The 24470-nt window shown below is 43.6% G+C and overlaps 1 protein-coding gene across 3 annotated transcripts in view; it reads right to left on the bottom strand.

Moving 5' to 3' along the window:
• Positions 1-921: 921 nt before the first annotated feature.
• ate1 (arginyltransferase 1) overlaps positions 922-24470 on the bottom strand; it is a 41523-nt gene continuing 17974 nt past the window's right edge. For all 3 annotated transcript variants that reach the window (XM_028423631.1, XM_028423632.1, XM_028423633.1), the window contains 4 exons: positions 22513-22694; positions 19383-19482; positions 7427-7547; positions 922-1639 (listed from right to left, as the gene is read on the bottom strand). In XM_028423631.1, coding sequence (XP_028279432.1) covers positions 1461-1639; positions 7427-7547; positions 19383-19482; positions 22513-22694 — 582 coding nt within the window. In that variant the 3' untranslated portion in view covers positions 922-1460. The remainder of the gene's footprint in view (positions 1640-7426; positions 7548-19382; positions 19483-22512; positions 22695-24470) is intronic.

The raw sequence follows: 24470 nt of genomic DNA, 5'->3' as shown, positions 1-24470 counted from the left end.
GCAACTTTTTTACTGACTTTTGAAAGAAAATTTAACTAAGACGATGCTGTATAGAAAGAAATGCCTGGAAGGAACCCGACGGCGCTTTTCTTGCGAGCAAAGATGCATTGTGCCTCACTTTAAAGTCACAGATACAGATACTTACTGTGTGTACTTAAATTAAATGAGTGTGTAAAACCTGTGGATGGAATGTGTATCACATCACCAGAGCATCTTAAGTGGGGTCCCCACACATAAAAAACAATACTTTATTGCATTAAGTGTGGTCAGAAACTGCACATGAAACCTCAAACATTCATTCCTAAGACAGTGCAAAAAAACAACTGGAAAGACTGAGTCATTTGTGGCATGTTGTGTGTGTTCAAAAATACACTTTATGACAGAGAGGAAAAAGAAAAATGAAAATTTCATAATTGCGTTTTAAATGATTAAAAATTAGAGCCCCAGCAGCGCAGCTCCAGTCGTACTGAGACCTCTGATGCTTATTAGCATCAGGACTCTGGGTGACTGCCACAGCCACTGTAGTACAGCACATGTAGTTAAAAGCTTGTACTGTATAGCTGAGCTTTAAGACCAGAAGTCAGCCTGTGAACGGGAGCACAGTCCAGCCCTGCCCTGGCTGTGAGCTGGGCTGCCGTCGCCACTCTGTTTTGAGGGCGAGAAGCCATTTACATTTGTGTTCAGCCAGCTCATATATCCAACACCTGTTGCTTGACTGAATCCATCGGGCCAAACTCAAGCACTTATCTCTGGGCATACATGTGTTCTGGGAGATATAAACTTACTACCGTATGCGTGAAAATTTACACCATTAGTGCCAACAAAGGACTCTTGACACATTATAGCCATGTTTCCAAAATCCCTCTGCCAGTGGAATCAGGGTTGTGTTGCATAATTAGAACCCAGAAAGAAAGCCATCACTTCCAAGCAAGGGAGACGATACAACCTTTATATTTGGTTCAACCGAAAAAAATAATTATTACAAGTAAAGCACATAAAACTACATGTTTAACAAACAAAAACATTATAAACAGTGTCTTCTTTGCTTCACATAATCTCAGGTGATAAAATCCTTCCAATACTGAAGTGCAGTATGAAGCAGTGTGATGCTTTTGGGCTATTATATAAGCAAATTAAAGCCACCTTTTAAATCATTTGACATTCAAAAAAAAAAAACAAACGTACACTTCAGGTGGCAATGCTGACAAAAATGCAACCCTGTGCCAGCTGGAAGGAGAGCTGTCTCCTGTGTGCAGCTGAAAGGGTGTATACATGTACAGTAGATAGTGACTGCTACTGCATTGCTCCAGCATGTGAAGAGGTAAGCATGGTGAGACTACAAGGAGAGGCAGCAGAAAGCACTTTCGTAGACATAGAGGAGACACACAGACAGACGTGAACAGAAACAGACAAGACTTGGTGTAATAAGTGACAAGTGTAGTGGTTATGAGGCTGCATGTTTACGAGCGATAGAGTAAGATCCTTTCAGCACAGTCCTGGCCAACCAAGCCGGCGTACTGCTGCACCTCCGGTTCGTCGTTGGAGCCCCTGCGTTTGCGGCAGTACACCGCATAGGGCATGACGGTCCGTCTGTGAAGCACCAGAGCTCTGCCCACATCCTTCAGCACCCGAGCATCCCCTAGACAAAAACAAAAATAAGGAGCGGTGTAGAAGCATCAAGCACAATTCACATTGTCCTTATTTCCCCCCTCGCTCATTTGAGTTAACCTCTGAGTGACTTGGCAGGGATACATCATTATTCCGAGAAGCTGTTGGAGGAGCAGAAAGCATTTTTCCCCCCTCTGATTTAATTCTTCTATGCCCTAAACCTGGAGTCATGGTGGTGCGTGAGCAGGCCAGTTAGCTGGTCTTGTTTACAGGGCCCTGCTCCCTGCTGGCTTGCCAAACTCAGCATCTCATTAGGTCCTGTGTCATACACTGCCAGCTCCCTTCAGACCAGTAAAAAAAAAAACACACACACACAGAGCTAATCTCAACTAAGAATGATCCTCTGGAGAGACGGATGGAAAAAAAAAGGGTGAAAAAGTTTGACCCTCACTCTGACACTAAAACCGCCACCTCCAGCAGTGAGAGACTGAGCCAAGCCGCCCACAGCTGGCGCCACAGGGACATAGCACAGCAGGGAGCGCCAACAGAACCAGCCTAGCACAACCGTACACAGGTATGAGTCAAAAAATCCATTGTAAGCTTGCTGCACGCTCTTAGTCTGGTCACTTTTCATCTTCTCCAACCTTTCTGCTCTTTTTTGCAAAATCTTTTTATCTGAAAACACTCAGTTCCTACATACACAACATTTCCTCCAGCCCAGTCTGGCCTACCTGAGAGAAAGAATATGAAAATAAACTCCAGACCAGTCGGCAGAGCGGAGCGCACTAACTTGCCAAGCCGATGGCGACACATCAGTCAAACAGGAGCGGGTTAGATGTGGTATTAATCAAGATCAGGACTTCCTACTCACCACTAGTGGTTCTTCCTGACATGCATGTGGCTCACAGCTGAGCACTCAGGTGGTAGCAATGATGTGAGTGCACATATTTCCCCAAAAATATTAATACTAGCATTGCCAAATCCATTGCCAAAAAATGGAAAAAAACAACTTGTACCGATGCACAGTGTTAATTTGTAAAGACATGCACATGTGCAGGATAAACGCTGAAGATGTACAGTACGTACATACCCATACCAACATGGCAACTCACCAACACTACTTGAAAAAATAAGCCAAAGGAAAGAAGCTGGGTATCAACATGAAGCCCTGAGGCTCATTAGCTCTCACACCTCCTTCTCCACAGAGATAGATTCATACTTCAGCTAGAATTTTCAAACCACACTGTGGATTCATGATTTATTTATTAGTCCCTTTTCCCTGCTCAGTAATGCCCTAACTGCTGTGTTTTTCCCATCTCCAAAACCTGCTGAGTCATATAATTGAAGAATGGTGGATACAAAGTTTAAAATGAAGAAAATCAGCAGTATGTTAAGTCTCACCATGCAGATTTTAAAAGCATGTTATATAAGTGACCAAATGTGAGTCAATTTAATGATGATATGACAAAAGTGAAAATGTTTAAATGTCTGATAATCCCTCAGGCCAGGCGCTTTGTGTCTCCTCATGTTCTTCATCAGGGTGACAGAACAATTACACAATTGAATAGTGTAAAATGAATATCAGCAAAAGCTTCAAGATGGTCTGTTAACCGCAACAGTAATCCTGAGCAGAGGTCCTCTATCTTTCTCTCTTACTCAAAGCAATCCAAACATCCGCTTCTCACATAAACAACTTTCTTTTTCTTCTGCTCACTTCAGCCTCTGTCAAAGCTCCTTCTTGTTTTGAGCAGCTCCAGACCCTGTTCTCGTCAGGCCCACCGGACGTTCAGTGACATGCCGCTCTGAGGTCACAGCTTCTCCGGGATGGAGTTCAAGGGTCAGGGGGAAGAGGAGTGGTGAGGGTCGGTCAGGGAGTGAGAGGGTCAGGGCCGAGGCTACGGGCCCTGACACCTCGCCACGCTCCTCTGTCTCTTCCCATCCATCTCAAACTTTCAAAACTCTTGCTTAACACTGGGCGCTGGTCAAAGGCAGGCCATCAGGTTATGACCACATCCTATGACCCAATGTTGCAAATCCAAAATGGGGCTAATGTTTGAATAGGAAAAAGGCCGGAACTGTGTTGTAGTGTGTATGAAGAGCTTTGACGGGAAGACCTGAGTTCAAGCCCTTATGTTAGCCGCTGAAAGCAAGACCCTGACTCTCTGTAGCTGACAGTGAATGTTGACCTCCAGAGGTTCGGAAGCAGTGAGAGCATTTCTTTTAAAATTTTAAAGGATAGTATCATTATTATTCTTATTAAAATGAGGGAAGCATTCTTTCACTGGAGTCAAACGTGCAGGAGATCCGGAGGGAAAAAGCATCTCCTACATTATGCCACAGAAACAAAAAAGAAAGAAAGAGGACTGCCACCTACTCCCCCACTCTGCTCTGGATAGGAACATTAGCACAAGTCAGGCTAAGAAGCAGAAAGCCTGGTAAAGAGCAGAGTGAAGTGCTTCTGATATGAAAGTGTGTATGGTAGAAACTTAGTGGGAGTATGCATGAGGTAGGTGCTTTCAGGAGAAAGAGAGACCAGTAGAATGAGACCACTGACATATCAGATGGCATTTCACTAACCACAGCTTGGTGTATGCAGTATATGATTTAGTTGGCGCCCGCCAGACGCACTTAGGGTCCGATGGGTGACTACTTCGGTCGCAAATGTTTATAGCGCTGTACGGCCAATGCCCCTACCTCTTTCTCTGTCAACCAAACACTCATTATGAGTGTGTGAGGGATACCACATATGTGCTGTGGGAACACACTGTATGTACATCTGTGAGAGGCCTCATCGAGGCCCTTGGGCCCTTGATGTGTCAGCAACCGGCATGTAATCATTTTAAGTCTGTTGTGGAGAGAGTTGTGTAAACTTTAGATTAGCTGTCTTCACACACCTCATTAGGACAGCGCTGTGACCTGGTCACCATTACAAGTTAGAAGCGGCATTTGCTGAAAACAGAAACAATACTCCTACTGAACTAGAACACTATAAGCACAGTGCCATGCATTGTCAATCCACTTTACAGGGACAGCTGTTTTCTGTCTCCATCATCAGCAGCCATTATAGTTTTTTAGTAGTAGTCTAGACCACACAAGGTAGCCTAAGTGAACACCGAGTTCTGCTGCTGCCTTTCATTGCTGTGTTTTTGGCAGTTTGTCATTTGTTTCATTAAGAGGGAAAATATTTCTTTTTCCATCACGATCACATTCCATTGACACAGCAAGGCTAGGTAAAGGTACCAGGAAGTCAAGAAAGAAATACAATTAAAGCTGCAAGCAGCATTGCGGGCCCTCGCACACTCTGCTTTCCATGGGGCCATCGCTGTCTTCTCTCCTATGCTCTCGTCTCCTCTCATTTCCAGAGACGTACAACAAACACATGTTTACAAGAGAAAGTTCCTGTTGCCAGTAGGTGGCGCTATGACCGTATCATCCTATTAGCATATATATCTGTTCAGACTGGGGTCCATAGCAGTACTGTAAGGTTTTGTCCACATTGCATGAAGTATGTTGGTGGTACGGCAGAGCGAGTTTGTAATGGCGAATGGTCAACTTTGAGGCCACACTGTAAGACTTTTGAAAGAGTTTTGGAATGCGTCTATTCCCTATGGTGTCCTGAGTGGACACAGTGAATTTCAGCTCAATTGGATAAAGTATGCGAGGCGTGAAAAGTTTGGTAGCAGGGTCACAAATCGCCAAAAATGAACATATATTTCAAAATGGCGGACTTCCTGTTGGGTTTGTAGGGGGGGGTCCAAGAGACTTTTTTGTGCGTCTTGGGGTGATACATATGTGTGCTGAGTTTCATAATCCTACTCAAAACAGGCCCAGGCGGGCAGGCAGAAAAAAAGAAAATAATAATCCCTAGGGTTTCAATAGGGCTCTCGCACGTTTCGTGCTCGGGCCCTAAATATCTTTTTTTTCATATACAGATCAGAGAAAAGGAACCAGCACAATCACAAATACTGGAGATACCAAAAACATTACACACAGTCAGGGCCTCCCAGTACTTAAAAGCAAATTGCAACATGTCTTTATAGGCCAAAAACAAGCCACACAGGGACAAACTGCCAATTAGGACAGGGCCACAAGCCTCAAGAGTGTACCATGGTGCTAAACTGACAACGACACAGGGCAGGCTGACCTGGCGACTGACTGACCACTGGATGCATTTCTGAATAGCACAGAAACCTCCACACCACCGCTGCCAGTGACCCTCTTTCGCCACAGTACAACCACACAGCTTGGCAGCAGACCTGAGAGTTAGCCATCATGACAGCGAGCACTGAAATGTAATGACACTGCGTTTGGACAGCGAGGCCTGAAATAATGCCCAGCCATGTCCAAGATCAACAGTACAGGCAGGAATGGAGGCACCCCAAGAACCACAGACACACAAACATACACTGACCACAGTGAGAATAGCCAAAATCTGAGACCTCTACTTTGTCCTCAGGAATTTGTGCCTACTCAGGGATTAGTGGTAAGATTGACAAGAAAATGTCAGACCTACCACTTCCAAAGCTGTTAATGGCAAAGCTGTAAATAACCAGACTACTAATGGTGTTTTAAATGCCCTTATTTCTTTTGGGTGTGGTGCTTTCACCACTTGAGTCAACAACTAAAGCCGGCCAGTACATCGGGAATGAGTGTAGAATCCATATATCCTTAAGACACATGTTGAGACTTAGAATCTTTACAGATGGTGAACTCAGTGCCTGCGAACTTTACCTCAGTGTGACCTGAATTATGGCAGGAGAAGGTGCATGGATGCCAGTCAACTTGTTTGTCAAAACTCTGCTGATTTTTGCCTTTCTAAATGGCACCGAGCACAAGCATGACCTCACTACAACAAAGTCTGTCTCCCCTCATTCATATATCCTTCCCTCCCCCTCCATATGACTTCAACCTCCATTTTATTATACTACTCTCTCTCGCTCCTACTAGCAAGCATCAGGTCACCAGTCTCTCTCACTTTTACTTCCCTTCACTATAAAAACACTTTTATCACAGCCCCCATCTTCCCTGCCATCTACTCTCCTATACCCCCCCCCTCTCTTATCAGTCCAAGCTTAACTGACAATCAAATTCTTGTCCTCTCCCATCTCCTATTACACTTGATCAGTGGCTTTTTCCTGTCTGGTGCCTGTTTGATGATGCAGATTAATGAGGAAGAGTAAACAGGAGATGGCAGGCCTCTGTGAGCTCCAGCCACATCCACAGCATGTGCATGTATGCATGCCATCGTCTATTATAATTTCTGTAATGTAGTGTCCAGTTAACCTTATTTTGGAGTGGCACAAACATTATTCTGCATCTAAGAAGTGCCATACTGATGGGTCTGTGTCAAACTGAATTAAAACTGCATAAACATCCTCACAGGAAAGTGGATAATGTTAATAATTGAGGTGAACAGAAAACATTTAAGTCCCTGTGTGCCTAAGCAGAAAGTTATTTATAAGCTTCTGTTAAAAGTTTTAAACCCTTATGAAACAAACTCAATGGCCGTGATCACTCATCTCACCAGACAAGGCAATGGGCATCTGCCAGTTCTTCTGTGTGTGATTACTATTCATCTAATGACAACTACAACATCTAATGATGATCTTGGCTCTGCTCTGTTCATTGTAAAGGAGCTCTGTGCACTAAAAGTTAAACTCGAGTCAGATCGAATGCAAAGTTTATGGGTTTGTCCCGACAAAAATGTGTACAATGAACTTAGAAACACAAGACCTGTGTATTTTTATAATAGCAAAAAATGTATGCAACTAAATCCTTTTATAGTCAAAAATGGAAACTAGGCTAAGAGCAGCTGTACCTGCATCAGGATCCTGGTTTAAACGGGCGTAGCGGGCATTGTCGAGATGTGGTAGGCATCGCTCGATTGGTACCCAGACATAGGTTTCTGGGCACAAGAGGTCTGAAGGCCGGTACTGCCCCTGAAAACAGACAGACAAACAGACATTTAATTGTTTGTGAGACAAACATGTAATTTAACAATTTCATCTTGAGCATTATGAACTATTTTCTGACATTTTAAAAACACAAGAAATAGATAATAGTTTGGCACCACTTTAACCTGTCATCCTATTTGTAACCCTACAAAAGTTTGACAAGATGCAAACTGAGCTCAGGGTCAGGTTAAGGGGTGAGACCTGGATCAAACTACTCTGTCAAGTTTTCTTTGTTTGAGCTCTGCCTCTCTGTGTCGGGAGTGTTATGTTGTCTACAATGTAGAGCAGGAAATGTAAACACGCCAGGACATTGTAATGTGTGTTTCTGAAACGGGTACAAGTCTGCATTTGACCTAACATTTTGGATGGAAAGTAAACCAAGCAGAACAAAAACAGCTGCAAGGCATAGAAAAAAATGAGTAAGAGGTTGAATGAACAGAAAGAAGGAGGAGGAGGAGCAACAAAAAGGGGCCTCCATTATCAGGGACCTGCGTTCTATCACATGGCTCCAAACAAATACAAACTGCTGAGAAAGCTCTGTAAACAAGCCGGCGCCTGCTGCACTGCCTCAGCACACACAACAATATTTATATGACATTAAACTGTAGGACAAAGACTCCAGCATTTCAGGAACACACTTTATACACAGCTAAAGCCAAAAAGGGCTGAATGATTAAAAACACAGCCGTCCTAAAGAACTCAAAATAAGCAAGACAAAGGAAATACCAGCACTTTAAGCACTGTTAAACAACCACTCAGGCCATGACCGAACCATCACTGGATCTATATGGAAAATATACTGAATGTTTTCATATGCAGGATGCCAAATTAAACAAATTTGTGGTGCCGTTTCTTGAAAGTGGGTCCTTATCAGCTCATCAACCTACTAACAAAAACGTTTTATTCTTAAGTTTTTCAAATGAACGAGCCAATAGCAACTCAAAGAGAAGAATTTATACTGCAACACATGACACATATGTGCTTTAAGTGCTTCTGCTAACAGATGGATCGTGATGGAATGCCAAGCATCCAAAGTTGCAATGGACACTCATCGGATGCTCTCCAAGTCCCAACAACCAGCAACCTTCCACAACTGTCAGCACAATTAGCTTGACACTCTCACACTCTGCCTCACCTCTATAGACTCCTTCAACACCACACCGAGGCACACCTCTCTTATGCAGAACACACACCTGCCTAGCAGCAGAAAACACACCGGGGCACACATATTTCCTGCTACAGGTTTCTGCGCCCGACAGCAGCTCAACAACTGAACGTGGATGTGCAGAAACTGAGCTGTGAAAGGAGACAGAAAAATGCAAACATGAGATTTGTTGTGTGTCTGCGCCTGAATTTAGTGGGTGTAATAGAAACAAAGCAGGCATATATTATGTGGCAAAATGATATATCCAGCCGTTGCAATTTCAGAAAGAGAGGTCTGTCCAACCAAAATGAGACAGTCTGGTCATGGCGCAGGCACAATTCCTCAACTCTCCCCTTGAAAAGGAGGAAGGATGAAGAGGATGAGAAGACACAGCTATTAGTGGTTTGGACAAAAGAGGGAGAAACGAAGAAAGAAGAAAAAGAAAAGTTTGGTTTGCCACCTCCTATCTGTCATCTTTGCTTCTTTATTGGCCTCAATGTGAAGACTGAGCTCACCGCGGACTTTCTTTATCTTCCCCTCTTATTTTTCCTTCTCCAGGTTGGCTTCGAGGCCCTGTAATTCACGGCTACCCCCGCAGCTTCCTTGGCTGGTGTTCAGTCCAATGTTTTCTGCTTTTGCATCAGCTCACACACAATATCCATCTCTTTACATAACAGTTACTTATAGCAGCAGAGAATGCAGTGAAGTTTTCCTGAAACTTGGATTCTTGAGAAAGAAGACTGGCTGCTGAGTGTAACAACTAATCTAATAGCTGGCAGAGAAATGGCCCATTTCTACAAATCCATGATCCTGAGTGGCTCTTAGCTCAGCAAGTGGTCACAGGAAGTGACAGTGAAACTGGAAATGGCCAGAACACCATGTGATGTGTGTGTGTTCTTTTCTTGACAGATGGCCACAGGAGTCGAGACTGAAGCTTTCCAGAGGTTTTTTTTTTATTATTTCATCCTCTTCTTCCCAGAGTCTCTGTTCCTTCCTATGTAAGTGTTTAAAACCTCCCACATAAACAATCCATCAACATTCCTCCATCTTTCGATTCCATGCTCACATGTTGAGGCGGATATGGAAGTGATGCAGATGACTGACGATCTATGAAAGGCTTGTTTAGGAGAGGTCGACAGAGACATGGAGGATGACAAAACTAGTGGTGAAAAGGGGAAACATGTACAAACTTTAGCGGACAGACTTGGCTGCCATCGGAGGTGTGAGGAATGAAATGGAGATATGAGTGAGACGGGGAGGGGCCGAAAGAAAATTAGGTGCAGATGAGTGAAGGGATGGTATTTAACGTCACTGAGACATGGACAGAGGAGAGCTGAGGGAAGTGATATGAGCACTCTGCGTGCCAGGAAAGGGGGGCCCAGCACTGACAGAAAGGTTGAAAGCCAAGGCAAGAAAAGAGATAGAAAAGGAAGGAATGGAGACAAAAGAAAAAACTGAAAGATGAGTTGAGAATTTAAGAGGTGCATTCAATAACAACCACACGGCCAACAGACTGGAAAGTGTATTTCAGTGAGAGAACAGCCCCCACTGTCATTTCAATCTGTTGTTTTGCAGTATGTTTGTTAATGACTGTGCAGGGGTCATTGTTTATAGGAAAGCAATCTGCCACAGTGCAGGTTTCCCAATGAACTGAACTTTAACGAGGCAGAGAGGAAAATTACTCAACCTCATTTGAATAACAAGCTGCCCCAGAGTAAACAATTACACAGCCTCAATCATCTAAACTAAATAAACACATATCTCTCCAGGGTTTGACACACAGTTACACAATACTCTGCAGATCTATTATCACTTAAAGCTCCTCTCTGACACAGCATCACTCATTCTTTTCAGGCCACACACACTTCACATACATTCAGATAGCAGGTGTCCAGCAGAGTAAACTTTATAACACTGTCACCTTTATTGTGCACCCTTTTCCCCCATTTCTGTCTTGGTTTCTGACACATTTCAAGATAGGGAGTTATGCCCCAAGCCTGTACCTATGATTTATATGAAAAGCAATTAATCAGACCCATAAATGGAGTGCCTCGCTGCAGCCAAGGAATCCTCATGAAAATCTACACCTCTTTTACCTTCTGTTTCTTTTCTTCCCTCTAGTCCGACTAGAATACATGCAGGCATATGAGTTTGCTGTGAGTAATGTGGAGACACAAAAGACCAACAACCAGGAGCTGAGAAAACAGAACTAACATTAAGATGCATCTGCTGTATTAAAAGTCTGGATACGGTTTTTAGACTTTTACAAACAGTAAAGTGGATTTTACTGGAATCGTTCGGTCCTAATATCATAAGATGCTTAGGTATCACATGTTGCATCAGAGGGAGACTTTTTAAGGATGAGATCATGCTGTGCTTTACAGCAGTGTCATGGTTCAAAGTGATCCTCTTTCAGGCTTGCCAGACCAAAGAGACAGGAGGTGGACTTAGTGTCCTAAGTAAGAGGGTTTCCCTGCCTCCATCTGCATTTCTTTACACCCACATCTGCTGCTGATTTCCTGCTCATATCTCCTGTTGAGTTTTCACGCACCCTTCCCCTGCTGAGGTATCACTGTATGGTTGTGTGCACACAGGTCTCTGAATGCAGTTTCAATGAGTCTCTACTTGTTAACGCTATCAGTACAGGAAAAAGCTTTTGAGTTATACAGTAATCTGTTCGTCAACTGAACACCTACCTCAGCATGAGACAGAGTGGCTCCAAGAGTGTGATGTAAGAGTGGTCACAGAGTAGATGAGGTCACTAAAGTTAGACCTTGCTCTGTCTGGCTCTGGCAAAAGATTCATTATCCAAAAATAACATGCAAAACAAAAAGGAGCCTGTTTTATATAATATAGTAGGTCAAGCATGAAAACAATAGTGAATGGGGCATTATCTTAAGATTACATATTGGTCAAGCACTCTGAGAAGGAAAATGGGCATTTGACCCAAACAGACAAATACGGTCAACATGTCACATCTGTAGGCTCTTCGCAGTACTTTATTCAGCTGGCTGTCACCCAGGCCTGAGCTTGGAGGGTATACAAAGAGGCCTAGTGTGACCCAGAGCCGGCCAGACATAACCCAGGCTGGCCCAGGCCAGCACTCTGACCCAGGGTCACACTCAACCAATCTTGGTCAAAAAAACCAATAAACACAGGGTCTGATCCCTACATCCATACTCTCTCCCAAACATATAGCTCTCACAATACACCCCCTCTATGATCCAAGACTGTTGACACACATACATTCAGCCCCAACAAGGCGGCAAGGCTCGGGGGGCCTCTGGCTGCTGACGGACACACGTAAACAGCGCGACTCGCAGAAACACACATGCAGCTAGAAAAATAACACTAAAATCCAAGCGGGCTGAATGAACAGCACCACTGAAAGACATGTCCAAACAAGCTGCGTTTCAGAACAGTGGCCCATACAGGCATACTTTCACCATAGTCTGTGACAATATATACATAGGCATTTGTCCATTTGTGTGTGTGTGTGTCAGTGTGCGAGGATGTCTGGTGTCTGCGTTTGGGGGAGATTTACGCTAACTGCTGCTGTTTAAACACTTGGGGCCCGCCAAGGCCTTTTCAACCTACTCAACACATTACCACAAGACAACCTTCAAATAAAGCATCCAGGCTGGTAAGTCTCCCCCTTGGGCCCCTTAAGACAACCCTCACAATTCCTTCCACCCACCCCACTTTGTCCCTGCACTCCCTCGCCTGGCTATGCGTCACGGCTCCACGGATGACAGGTTAATGAGGAGAAAATATTTTTACAGGATCGCATTTCGACGAAGCCCTGAGAACCAATGGCAGCGCTTTTATGGGCATCAGCTCACAGACTGGGCACTTTTATCTCTTTATCTCCTCAGGTCTTTATGGGCAGGCAAGTTGTTATGCCTGTCTGACACAGACCACAGCCTACTGACTTGCAGTCAGAGCCACAGTCCCTAATCTTGGTCTTAAACCCCACCTCAAACTTCTAGGTGGAAGACCAAACCCAAGGCCTCCACCCACACACTAAGTCCTCACGTCTAACTGCATTTATGAGAGCGGCTCATTCTGTCCAGTAGTGCTTATCAAAGATCTGTGTGCATTCCCTTGCCAAGAAGAAACGAGGCGTTTCAGACAAAGCGGCGCAGCTGCAGCAGGTTTGAAAATAAATAGTGGTGAAGTTAATGGCAAGGCAAACACCTCAGGCTGGCAGCTAGAGGGCTCTGGATCTGCTCAGCGTGACACCATCTCTAAACTCTCATTTTTGCCCTTGTGACCTTCAGACCTGCCCCCAGCTGAAACCCTCCTGCCACCCACTTTCCCCCCAGCTCTGTCTTACTACCAGCAAAAAGACTGAATCTTTTGACCTGACCCCTTGAACTCTGCTTCACAAGTCCCTCACCCTGTCAGCACTCCTCCTAGGGGGTGCCAGGCAGAGGCTGCCCTCAAACCAGGCTGTAACCTGTTAATGATTTGTTAAAAACACAATCATGGCAGGACAGAAGGGGGGAAAGAGATGATGAGGCATAAAAGAGAAGTTATCAAAAACTTTAAACAAATGTTTCTGCTGAGAGGTGCACTGTTGGTGGTCTCCTGTCGAGCTAAATCAAACAACGCTGTTTCTGTCAGAAAGGTTCCAATTTAGGACGGGGGGAGGGGAGCGAGCTGGAAGGCACAAAAAAGGGCTTTAGCTTATAAATTTCACAGAGAGGGTGAACATGGGCCTGGTTGGGTTGGATCTTATTTTGATGGGCAAAAGTTTTTAACATAAGGATTTGCAGGAACGTGTTGCTACTGGCATGCCTTCTACAAACCCAAGAGAACACTGCTTCATCTAAGAGGAGCACAGGCCAAAACAAAGAAAGGGCTAAAAAAAACAAACAGGACCTGAACTGACCTGCATCTGCTGTCATTAAGAAGAAGACATAGTCAGCAGCTCAATTATAAGCAAGATTTTAGTTTCGATTATGGCTTTTTTTGAGATGTTTGACTCCTGCCAGCTTTGAATTGTGAACAAAAGTCAGCCTATGGTCACTCAAAGCCCCAGTATGACTGACAAAGTGAAGCTGCCAGCAAAAAAATACACCTGTATATCCAACAGTCTCAAATTTAGACTACTGGACTCATAGCTTAGTTTGACAGGTGGTTTTCACAGACAACAAAAGTCCAGATCATGTGTACGTTTTGGTGTTTGGTGCTCACACTGTTATTAAAGAAACACATCCAAGTCACGTAGGCACAGAGACATTCTGATTTGAGCTACTTTTGCCTGCAGTCTAAATGTAGCTGCAGCTGCTACCACAAAAACAAAATTCACCTTTGTCTGTTAAGACTACATGAAAAAAATGTACTACTATATTTTTACCAGTAAGGTAATTCTTTCCGGTAAGGTCCCCTCCTGCTGTCTCTCTATCGCTCTTTCATCTAACCAGCATGGTCGCTGATTTTTTTGTACAGTTGCTGAAAGAAAACCAGAAACACACACAAAAAAGGAGGCTGGCTGCACCGTGCCTGGACCTGCAGCATCTGTGAGCCTTAACTCTACAGTTCCACATAAACACTGCTCCTCACTGTAAACTTTCATCAAAATCTGTCCAAGAAGTATAATGTTTATGCCAAGGAGCACAACAAAAATAAACACAAAAATACATAAAAAAAGCAATGCCCTCATGAACAAATCCAATGCTTCCTAAAAAAAAAAAGAATCTGTAGCCTGGTATACAGGAATAAAGGCCTCTGTGGTAAACACCTTCTTCCTAGATGCCTCAAATTCATTCACTGTCACTCTTAATCTGCCCAGATGTTCACCAAGTGACACGCAGAATGTGAGGTCACACACGTACACATAACATACTGTCTGCTCTGGGCCCCTTGAGTGAAAATAACATGCATGCAGAGTCCTGATAGCTATGGCTTGAAGGCTTTTAGCTTGTTATAACCTGCCACTGCGTACCTGCAGAGGAGGCACACTGCTGTGAGAGCAGATTCATTACATTAATATACACTTCTGGTTATGATTAACACCACAATAATTATAAATGTATACATTCAACATAAACATATTGTATATAACACTGTTTGTGTTTTTTTTAAGTGTTGTGTGCAGGTGTGTATGTCCTGAGAAAATGAAGCCTGGTGTACATGGCTGACTTGGCAGGCACTTTGTCATGTCTAATTGATGTCACAAGAACTAAGCTTATGCAGCAGGTGACAGAAAAGCCTGGGGGCACACACACAATCACACAGACATACACAGACACACACACACACACTGATTAAGGCAAACATTAGCATAGCAGCAGCAGACTGAAAACAACATCCAATTGCTTCATCAATCGAATCCTGACATACTCTTCCACATAGTGGCTGACACCTGGATGGATTAATTTCAGGTCCAGTGAATTTAAAAGCTTTGGCCATGTGGAAAACCGCTTGCTGTTGCTAGAGAACTGACCGGCTCTCTGACAGTGTTTGTTGTTTGTGAGTAAGGAGGAGTTGGGTTGAAAGAGAACGGAGGTGCAGCTGCTGCAAAAGGGCTCTTTAAAAGTCAGTGAAGTACCGCCGGGGAACGAATAATCCTTTTCATCTCACCTCCTTTTCTCATTTGGCACAGTTTGTCACTCCTTTTTTTCACTCCATCTGTCCTCTTCCTCCTCTTTTCACTTATTTTACTCACTTACTTTCTTCTTCTCTGTGGAAAATTTAATGGTTTCCTGGGTTCAGAGCAAGACATTCTTTCACTGCGAACAATAATAACAAGAATAAGAGCCTCTTCATGTAACTCCCTCAGCAAGCGGGTATAACTGGGTATTGTTTCTGTGTGTATATTCTGTGAGTGCATGTGTGTGTGTGTGTGTGTATGGGCATGTGTGCCCCTCTTGAACAGCGCTCGAAATGTTAAGACCAGGTACTAGATGGGTAAAGCCAAATGGGTGAACGCCTCATTTGTTATCATCAAAGTCTGCTTATTCAGTACTTAGAAGTAACTTAGACAAGTGCACAGACATACACACACCTCTGCAATGAAATGGAAAAACACTACAATGCGGAATGGCTCTACTCTTTGTTCTGGCCAAAAGATGAAGAGGAAATTTATAAAAAGAAAGTCCATTTTGTGAGCTGCTAAAGCTGGATGGTGCAGTTATTGAAGTGACAAAGGAATACAGAGAGAAAATTCATCTATGGTTTTAACAGACACCAGACAGACATCCTGATGTGCTGTGCTCCATACATTGTTCGGAAAATCTGTAAATTATCAAGACATACATATACAGTTCTGCTGTAAAATGAGGATGTTACTCAGTACACAGACTTGTTTTTATAAAAACATGGTGAAATATGTGTGCACTAATGTCACATTCTAAAGTCTGCTGTGCGCATTTAGTGTTTGTTCACATATAATTCATCCAAACAAGTTCCAAGGAAATATGTGTTGGTCTAAAGTCACAAGAAGTAATAGATAATTCATATGACTGTCAGTCTTAAAAACATGAGAGACATCATGAAAAAGAAAGAGTGACGGAGGGGCCAAGACCTTTGGTCTCATTTAGCCTCCAACAGCTTCACCTTCTGCTCTCTACAGCTCAACATCAGAGGGCTGGAGAGGGCAAGGGAGGGCTGAAGGACCAGGGACCAGAGCCAGGGGCAGGATGTCACGTCAAGTTCTGAACTCGCCAGCCAAACCAGCAAGACTCTGTGGGACACCGAGTCCCAGCTTGCAGAACAAAAAAAGGTCTGACACTGGCCAGGCAGCCCCCCCCTGTTTCTGGATGGACTCCAAGTCTTCTAGGATCCTTTAAGGCTGCTCTACAGGACCATGTCCAGCTTTTGGCAGTGTACAGAAGCTTTCAACTGATCACACACATGGAGCTGGTACCCTGGGCCTGCAAAGATGTGACCTCTCCTACCACCTGGGAACAACACAATACTCCAAAATAGACTCAAAGCCTTACACAACTAAATCCCTGACACTGTTTTGTGAGGACATGAGGAATGATAAAACAGCAGCTCAGGTAGAGGCTCAACAAAGTCTGCCATTTGACTAATAGTTTCAAGAACAGCAATATGTCTCTGAACACTACACAGGGCCTCCATAAAAAAAGGCTTTCCTAAGCCAAAAAACCTCATAAACTGTAGTGCAGAAAAGGCTTGATATATGAAGGCTGCATCAACTTGCCTCGATTACAGCTGCCTACAGAATTGCTCAATGTAAACAACCACACACTATACAGCCAAGGAGTGAATACTTCCCTCTGCTATAGATATGGATTTAACTACGATTGATGAAGCAACAGCCAGCAAGTTAAAGGCAATTCTTCTGTCAAACAACACTATTGTGGGGACACAGGGGAGCAACGTAATGATGGTTCAAGAAAGGTACAAGATGCATGAAAACTGTTTACTGGTGACATACATCAGAGTTTGAGAGAGGATTTGCATTTCAGGTGACAAGTTACCAGCACAGAGCCACCACAACTAAACAGCTCAAAGTCATTGACACTAACTTGAAAGAGGCCGATCAGAACTGTAGGGACTGTGAGCAGGCTTGAATATATTCCTATCTATATAAGGGGGGCATACAGAAAAGGTTTAGGAACCACTGCTTTAAATTATCCTCCTTTTAACTTGATGATGGTTCCCTTTTGTCAAAAGACCAGCCAAACACTAAAAGTTGTTGGATAATTAAATGATGCAATGAGCAATTAAAGCCCTCACAACCATTTTAAGCACTTTTTTTATTTATCTATATAACCACATATCCAAAAAACATACTGCAAAAAAAGGGCAAAAGAAGGCTTCTTAAATGTGTGAGATGGGTACAGAAAGTTCCTGAAAGAAGTGGCAAAGAGAGAGGAGGGGGTGATATGGGTATGATGGGGATAAGGAGTGCTGCTCGTGGATTTAGAGTGGTGTCCAGCAGGGCTCAAGTGCTGGTGTTTTCGTCCATATAGAGGCAATAAGCAGGACTGAGAACCAGAAACCAGTACAAAGTCTACACAATAACAGCAGGGTTTGGGGCTCCCTGTTGTAGCAGCTTGAACAGTTCCTCAGTTTGTCAGTGCATTAATGAATTAGTTAGGCTCATATGCAAATCAGACAATAGAGAGAGAGAGACAGTGTGCATGTGCTGTGAGTAAGTTTGAGCGCGGGTGTGTTTCTGTGGGAGTGTGAGATCCCAAAGGTGGGAACTGGGCAACCTTCTCACCCTTGTTCTGTGTTCCTCCCCAAGGGTAAAATAGGAAGAAGTGGGGAGGTTGTGAACAAGACGCTGCAATGGCACACACACAAGAGCAGATATGGGGGTTGGGGTAGTAAATACCAGTGTGAGGAGGGGTTAGGTGCTGTGGTAACAGAGTTCTCAGACAAACATTGTGATCAAGATTCAACACACACACACACACATAAATAGAGCAACACACTCACGTGCATTCCATACACAGACTCCCAAACAGAGAAATTGGGCAAGGCACAATCCAAAGCAAGATGTAGATGGATAAAAAGATGTGGCACATTGCCATAATCCTCAACAAGACATCAGTCTCCCATGGGCAAGAACAAGCTCTGGGAACATCTGAATGAAATGACAGAGAAATAGAGGAATTAGTAGAAGAATGAAATAAAGAGAGAATGAATGGTAAATCTTGGCCAAATTAATGGACTTGGAAAGACTGCCTTCTTTCCCCATTAACTCAAAGCTATAGATCTATAAGTGGTGAGAAAGTGAGCATGTTTGTGCGATGTGGCTCACAAACATATATAAGTATACAGAAATGTGGATGTATGCCACTGACTTCTTGCTGCTAAATTACAGTTGCTGTCACCAATGTGAACTCCCTCTCAACCTTTAATGTCTTCAGCAGCCTTGTCCTCCTTTCATTACCTGGATTTCCCTACTATGATTTCTCACAGACACTGTTTACGTCTGCACTGGCATTCACTCAACACCGAGCGCATGAATCAGCTGTTTGGACTTAATACTGTTTTTCATCTTAGCTTAAAAGCATCATTGATATGTGCTACTATCCTGGGAACGAGCAAGAAACGGAACAAGACGCAAACATGAGAGGACGGTGTTGCATGTATGAATGTACTGGAACATTAAAGTAATAGAAAGTGTACTGAATAAGAAATCAGGGGAACAAACCATTCTGGTCAGTGGCCTGAGCGATCGAGATTTTAGGGAAGGTAAAACACAGATGGAAGAAGAGGGAAGGAAATGCAAAAAAAAAGAGCGTGGGAGAGCAACAAGCACATTTTATCCCAACATGCCCATAAAACAGGTGAACTGAACTTCTGTATAACAAATATGAAATGTGGTGAAGTAAAGGACAGGGAAGAGGACACCTCATGTTCACAGAGACCTAATGCAAAATGATGACTGAAGTGTGCAGCTTTAGTGGAATAAATTGATAAAAAATAATGCAACATAACTGAGTTTAATAATAAAGAGCAAAAACACAGAACTTTTAATTTTATTGCAGTTTGTCTGTAGGAGAGATTACCCTTGCATAATATCACCTTGTACCACTGAGGAATCACTGTGGCATCTGTTGTACCCCCTAGTCCAACAGGATGAGAAGTATCATTGGTGCAACTGGAATTTGTTGAAATCATCCAACAACCCATCTGGGCATCACATAATAATACCTTTGAGCTTACTAACACCATTTTTAGCATACCTTATAGCGCATCTTGGGACAGGAGTGAATGTAAAAGCCCAGGTAGTAGTAGGACAGCTTGGGGGACTGTTTCTGCAGCTGCCTGGTGAAAGCAATCTCCCTGTTGTGGAAGAAAAAAAACACAAATGCACCTTTTTAGAGAGGAAAAAAAAGTTCAGCTGCTGCTTCCGATTTCTCTTCTTCACTCAGTTAAACAAATTGCATCACTACAGAAGTCTTCTAATCATAGCAGCTGATACTAAGTAGTAAATGTATGCGCATGCGCTTTTGCGTCTGCATAACAGACAGCCGAATAATTAAGTCACAGGAGGTGTTGGGAGTATTGAGAACAAATTAAAGTTATTAAGAACTCATTCATTATTTCTTGAAATATCTATGTGTACACCAACTAACACAAATTGTGTTTGTTTCACAGGTTAGATGATCAACTGCATACAAATGAGGGCCTTAAGAATAACACTGGATCTAGCAGCTCTGACTATAGAAGTGCCCAAGCTGAGGAAGTAAACACCCACACTAAAAAAGGCAGCTTTTCTTGGTCTCATGTCATTACACAAAAACAACTGCCTTCTCTCTATCGGCATAGAGCCCTCAGGCAGAAAAGAAGGTGCTGAAAAGGGAGGGGGGGAGGAGGAGAGCATGTAAAATAAAGATTTAGAACTTGGAGGATTTATATACCTTCTTCAAATACAGTAAATGTCTTGACTGCTTTATTTTTACCCAATAGTTTCGTCCTTAATTGCATCCTTTTACTGAAAGCCTATTTTCCCCTTTCCCTGAGCTTCCTTCACTATTCCATAACTAAATTCCAGCTCCTCTTTTTTCTTCCTTTTTGTTTCGCTCTTCCTTCCACCGCTCCGGTGTTTCATTCGCCTAAATGAAGGGGGAGAATTCCCTTTCTTACAATACTTAAGAGACAGAGAAAGAGGCCTTAAAATAAAATAGATGCACTGAAAAATAAGAGATGGGACAAAGCAAGCCGAGTGAGGGAAGGGGGGAGAAACGGGGAGAGAGCGAGCAGGAGGAGAATATAAAAGAGGAGGGTCAAGAAAGAGAAAGGGATGGAGAAGAGAGGCAAGTAGAGCGAGGTGCTAGAAGGTCACCCGCTTGCTGCCAGGTTCCTGGGTTCCCATCCCCTCACCACAAAAGGGCCCAACAGGCCTGAATTGGGGGAGGGGGGTCAAGAGAGGCGAGGGGCCCATTCACAAAAAGCCATGGTACCCCCCCCCCCCCCCCCCTTCACTTGAGGCCTTCACACCCCCACCTCCACCCCCATGGCAGCAGCTTGAGTCCACCATTATCCCCTCTTCAACCATCTGACACTCCAGCACAAGCCAATTATCAAGCCCTTTGCTCCTGCACGGCTTCCCTCATACTGATGTGCACACACATACACACACCGAGACACAATAATGGTGCATACCACGAGGTGCATACAGTATGCATGTGGAAATTTCATTAAACAAATGCTACAACAGTGTTGATTAGCCAGATATTAGCCAGATTAGGCCATTACAGAAGTTTTCTAAACACAATCCATTTATAATAGGCTACTTAGTTTGCTTCATCACAGCAAAACTTTTCAAATGGATCAATATACAAAATACATGTACATTTCCAATTTTCCCCTCAGGCATAAAGAATCAGTTGCCTCATTCATAAACAGAACATTTCAGTTCAGGATGAGGTGCAACTTAACTTAATCAGGACATCCCCCTAAGAAAGTGATCCAGGTTGGACACCAGCTGTGTTTCCAACACACAGTGCCCCAGGCACCTCATTATGTGCCTCTTTTCTTCTCCTGTTCCCACTGTCCTCCGGGCCTGTGGCAGAAGCATGCTGCACTCCTGCAAGAACTTTCTCAACATCCCCCTCTCCTGTTTCTACTGTTGAATGGCATGTATATATGCACCAGGATGCAGAAACAGATTATACACAGCACTGCACTTATTTTTGTGTTTTCATACTTCCTGTAACATATGTATTTAATTTCAGTGGTAACATAATATAATAATTCAAATACCACATGTTTTTCTAAATAATAATTGGACAAACATGTCCAGAAAATCATGGCTCCCATTGAGTTTTCTTAAAAGCCTGAGTGCACTTAAACATGGCTCTTGTGAAGGAACACTGATGCATGTGATAAATATTTGCATTAAAGGACTTTGGTGAGACGGGGCTTCCACATGGGTTCTGTATGGTATGGTTTGGACCAAGTCAGACAGACAGGCCAAAGTAGACTAAGGAGTGTCCAGACCTGATCAAAGGCCTGGGCTCTGGTGTCTGTAAACAAGTGGGAGGATTTCAGTCCTGCTGGCTCCTTTGTCCAAGGCCTCCTCCATACACAGAGCACTCTGTTACTCTTGGAGACTCTTAAAATAATAACTGATGGGGGACTGTGTGTGCTTAGGATGACCAGGGTGTTTCCTTCTATACGAGCGGAGCCTGTCGAGGTGATTTAGTGCATGATTTCACATACACATATGTATAAAGACTTACAACTCACATTCTAACACCTGTACACACCAGCTTTGAAGCAGGGATCACCCAGCCTCCCACATCTGTGTAGAAATATTTTAAAAAGCCTTTCTCACATTATTGGGTTACATTTTACAGGAAACGCCAGAAATGTATGCCTGTGTGTGTGTGTTTCTCTTGTCGCTCTTATTTCATCTTGGAAGAAAGAACTGTCGTCAGCTGAACCACAAACAGAGCACTGCCTCATCCAATCAAGTGTGAAGAAAGAGGTATTTTTCCTGACCTGAAGTATTATGGCACTTATAGCATAGTATACCGTTCTAGAGATAAAACTCAAGAGGGTCAGAGAGGGAGCAGGTTAAGCAGAGGGCAAATATGAGAGGATGGAACAGGGAAGAGCAATCAAAGAAACATTAAGCAAGAAAAAAAGAAGCTAATGAGACATGTTAGTTCAAATAAGGCACATTTTTTAAACATGCTTCCAAACAAATTTTTTACGATTAGGCTACAGGTTTTTTGCCCTCTCTACTATGTATCTGCATAAAACAGAAAGTCAGCAGAATTAATTCACAAAAAAGGGAGGATTGTTTAATTATTATAATTATTTACCAAAAGTTTTTCACACTAACAGAGAGCCCTGGACACTAACCTGAGTGCAGAGTAAGAACCCAAAGACAGTGAGGCAAAGTCTGGGTGGTAGTACAGGTAGACAGAGGACACACATGTTGGCAGGATATCAATCACTCCCACCGCCACAATGCGTCCATCCAGCCAGTACTGCTGGTGGAAGGAGCCGTATCCGACCTCGGGTCCATCTGGAGAATATTCTGCCTGGGGAAAGGCAAGAGAAGGTGGTCACTGGTCAAAATAATAGTAGTACTCTTGTGTGCAGTATAGCTTGTATGTAAAATATATAAATCACAGTGGAATGAGAATATGGTATTTAATAGGACTATTTTCCTTTCCTGCACAGATCATTTTTCTGTCTTACACACACACACCTGTATGATAGCCTACATTAAAACCCCTGCCAGGCCTCACGCATTATGTGTGGGGGTGTACAGTAGCCTCACGTTCAGCCTGCTAATGGCTCCCAAATGTGGAGTGAAAGCTGGAGCAGGGCGGAGTTGGGGGCTGGAGTAGGGGTGGTGGTGGGGAACTGGCCACAGAAACACTCCAGGAGAGGACTTTTTAATAAAAAGACCCTGCATGAGCAGAATCCATTTCAGCAGGCAGTAGTGGAGTGTTGCCAAGCTTTCTCCTATATGTCTGTGTCTGTTCTCTCCATGTGGCATAAAAGAATGTGGGTGTAGGTACGCACCCGCATGCTTGAGTCTGCCCCATTAATAAAACAGTTAAGTTTCTGACACACGTTGTGTTTTTCACAGAGATCCGCATGCTGGGTTTTTCAATCAAGTCACTTGACTGCATTTATCACAGAGGCTTAAGATTTGGGGGGGGGGGGGGGGGGGGCTTGGGGTTGGGGTTAAAAGTCACATTAAGCCAGGGTATGGGTTTATGTTTGTGTATGTGTGTCTTTCTTCCGAGCACTAGAAACAGGATCCGACTCCTTCACCAGCATTCATCTGGACGGAGTTAAGTAGCACAGACGCTGCTAGTTATCACAACACTGAAAGAGCTAGCTCTCTAATCCAGTCCACCACTGGGCCTGCACTCTGACCAAATTAAACCTGACCAAACAGAAAAAAAGACACATACACATATACACACACCCTTGCAGCTCTCTGACCCGACAAAGCTGACAGTTGTCTTAAGTAGAGCTAGTAGTAAAAAATAAAGATCTATCCAGGCCCTTAGGCAGCTCGGCTCGATTACCTGTCTGACATATGTATATAAGAGTCCATTGATGTATATGTGTGTGTGTGGATAGTTGGTTAGAAACCATGGTTGAGTTTTCTAAGTGCTGACCCACATCAGAGGCTATATGATATAGGACCAAGATGATGAGGGTTTATAGAGCTTTAGATCTGACTGACATGCAGGCAGGCAAAAAAAAAGGAAATCAAGAATGAAATGAACGTTTATTTGGAAGGCAGCTGGGGATGTTGAAGGGTGACAGGCACCACATCTGGATCAAGCACTGCACTCTATGTGGCTGTGTGTGTCTGCGGCCGGTAAACTGTCCGTCTGTGTAAGCAGGCAGCCTGTTATTTCTTGGCACCAGTTCCTCCCAGAAACACTGGAGGCTTTGTCAGAGGCCCCACTCTGTCATTAAGAAGTTGTACGTAAAAGGAATGAGCATGAGGCGATTTTTCTTACCCCACTTCATCTCTACACTCTTGAATTATGCAAGTGAATGTTGGAAAAAAAAGGAGTAATGGCTGTCTGAGATTGTATATTTGTTTATCAGCTCATAATGTGTTCAAGGCTGATCTTGTCTAACTTAACCTGTGCACCACCTCAAACGACAGCTTAATGGTTGCGTCCTTGCCACTGTGACAACAATCTAAACATTCCCTGGAACACTTCAAACCACCCCTGAGCTTCCCCAGCAACCCCAAATCGCTCTCATATGGCCTAAATACAGGACAAGGGGGATGTGTGTGCAGCAAAGCACACTTCATGACCCACTTCTGTTGTCAGTAT

This window comes from Parambassis ranga, chromosome 15 (assembly GCF_900634625.1).
Source record: "Parambassis ranga chromosome 15, fParRan2.1, whole genome shotgun sequence".
In the NCBI taxonomy this organism is placed as follows: domain Eukaryota; kingdom Metazoa; phylum Chordata; class Actinopteri; family Ambassidae; genus Parambassis; species Parambassis ranga.
The sequence above is the reverse complement of the archived record's forward strand: the minus strand, read 5'-3'. Positions and strand labels throughout refer to the sequence as shown.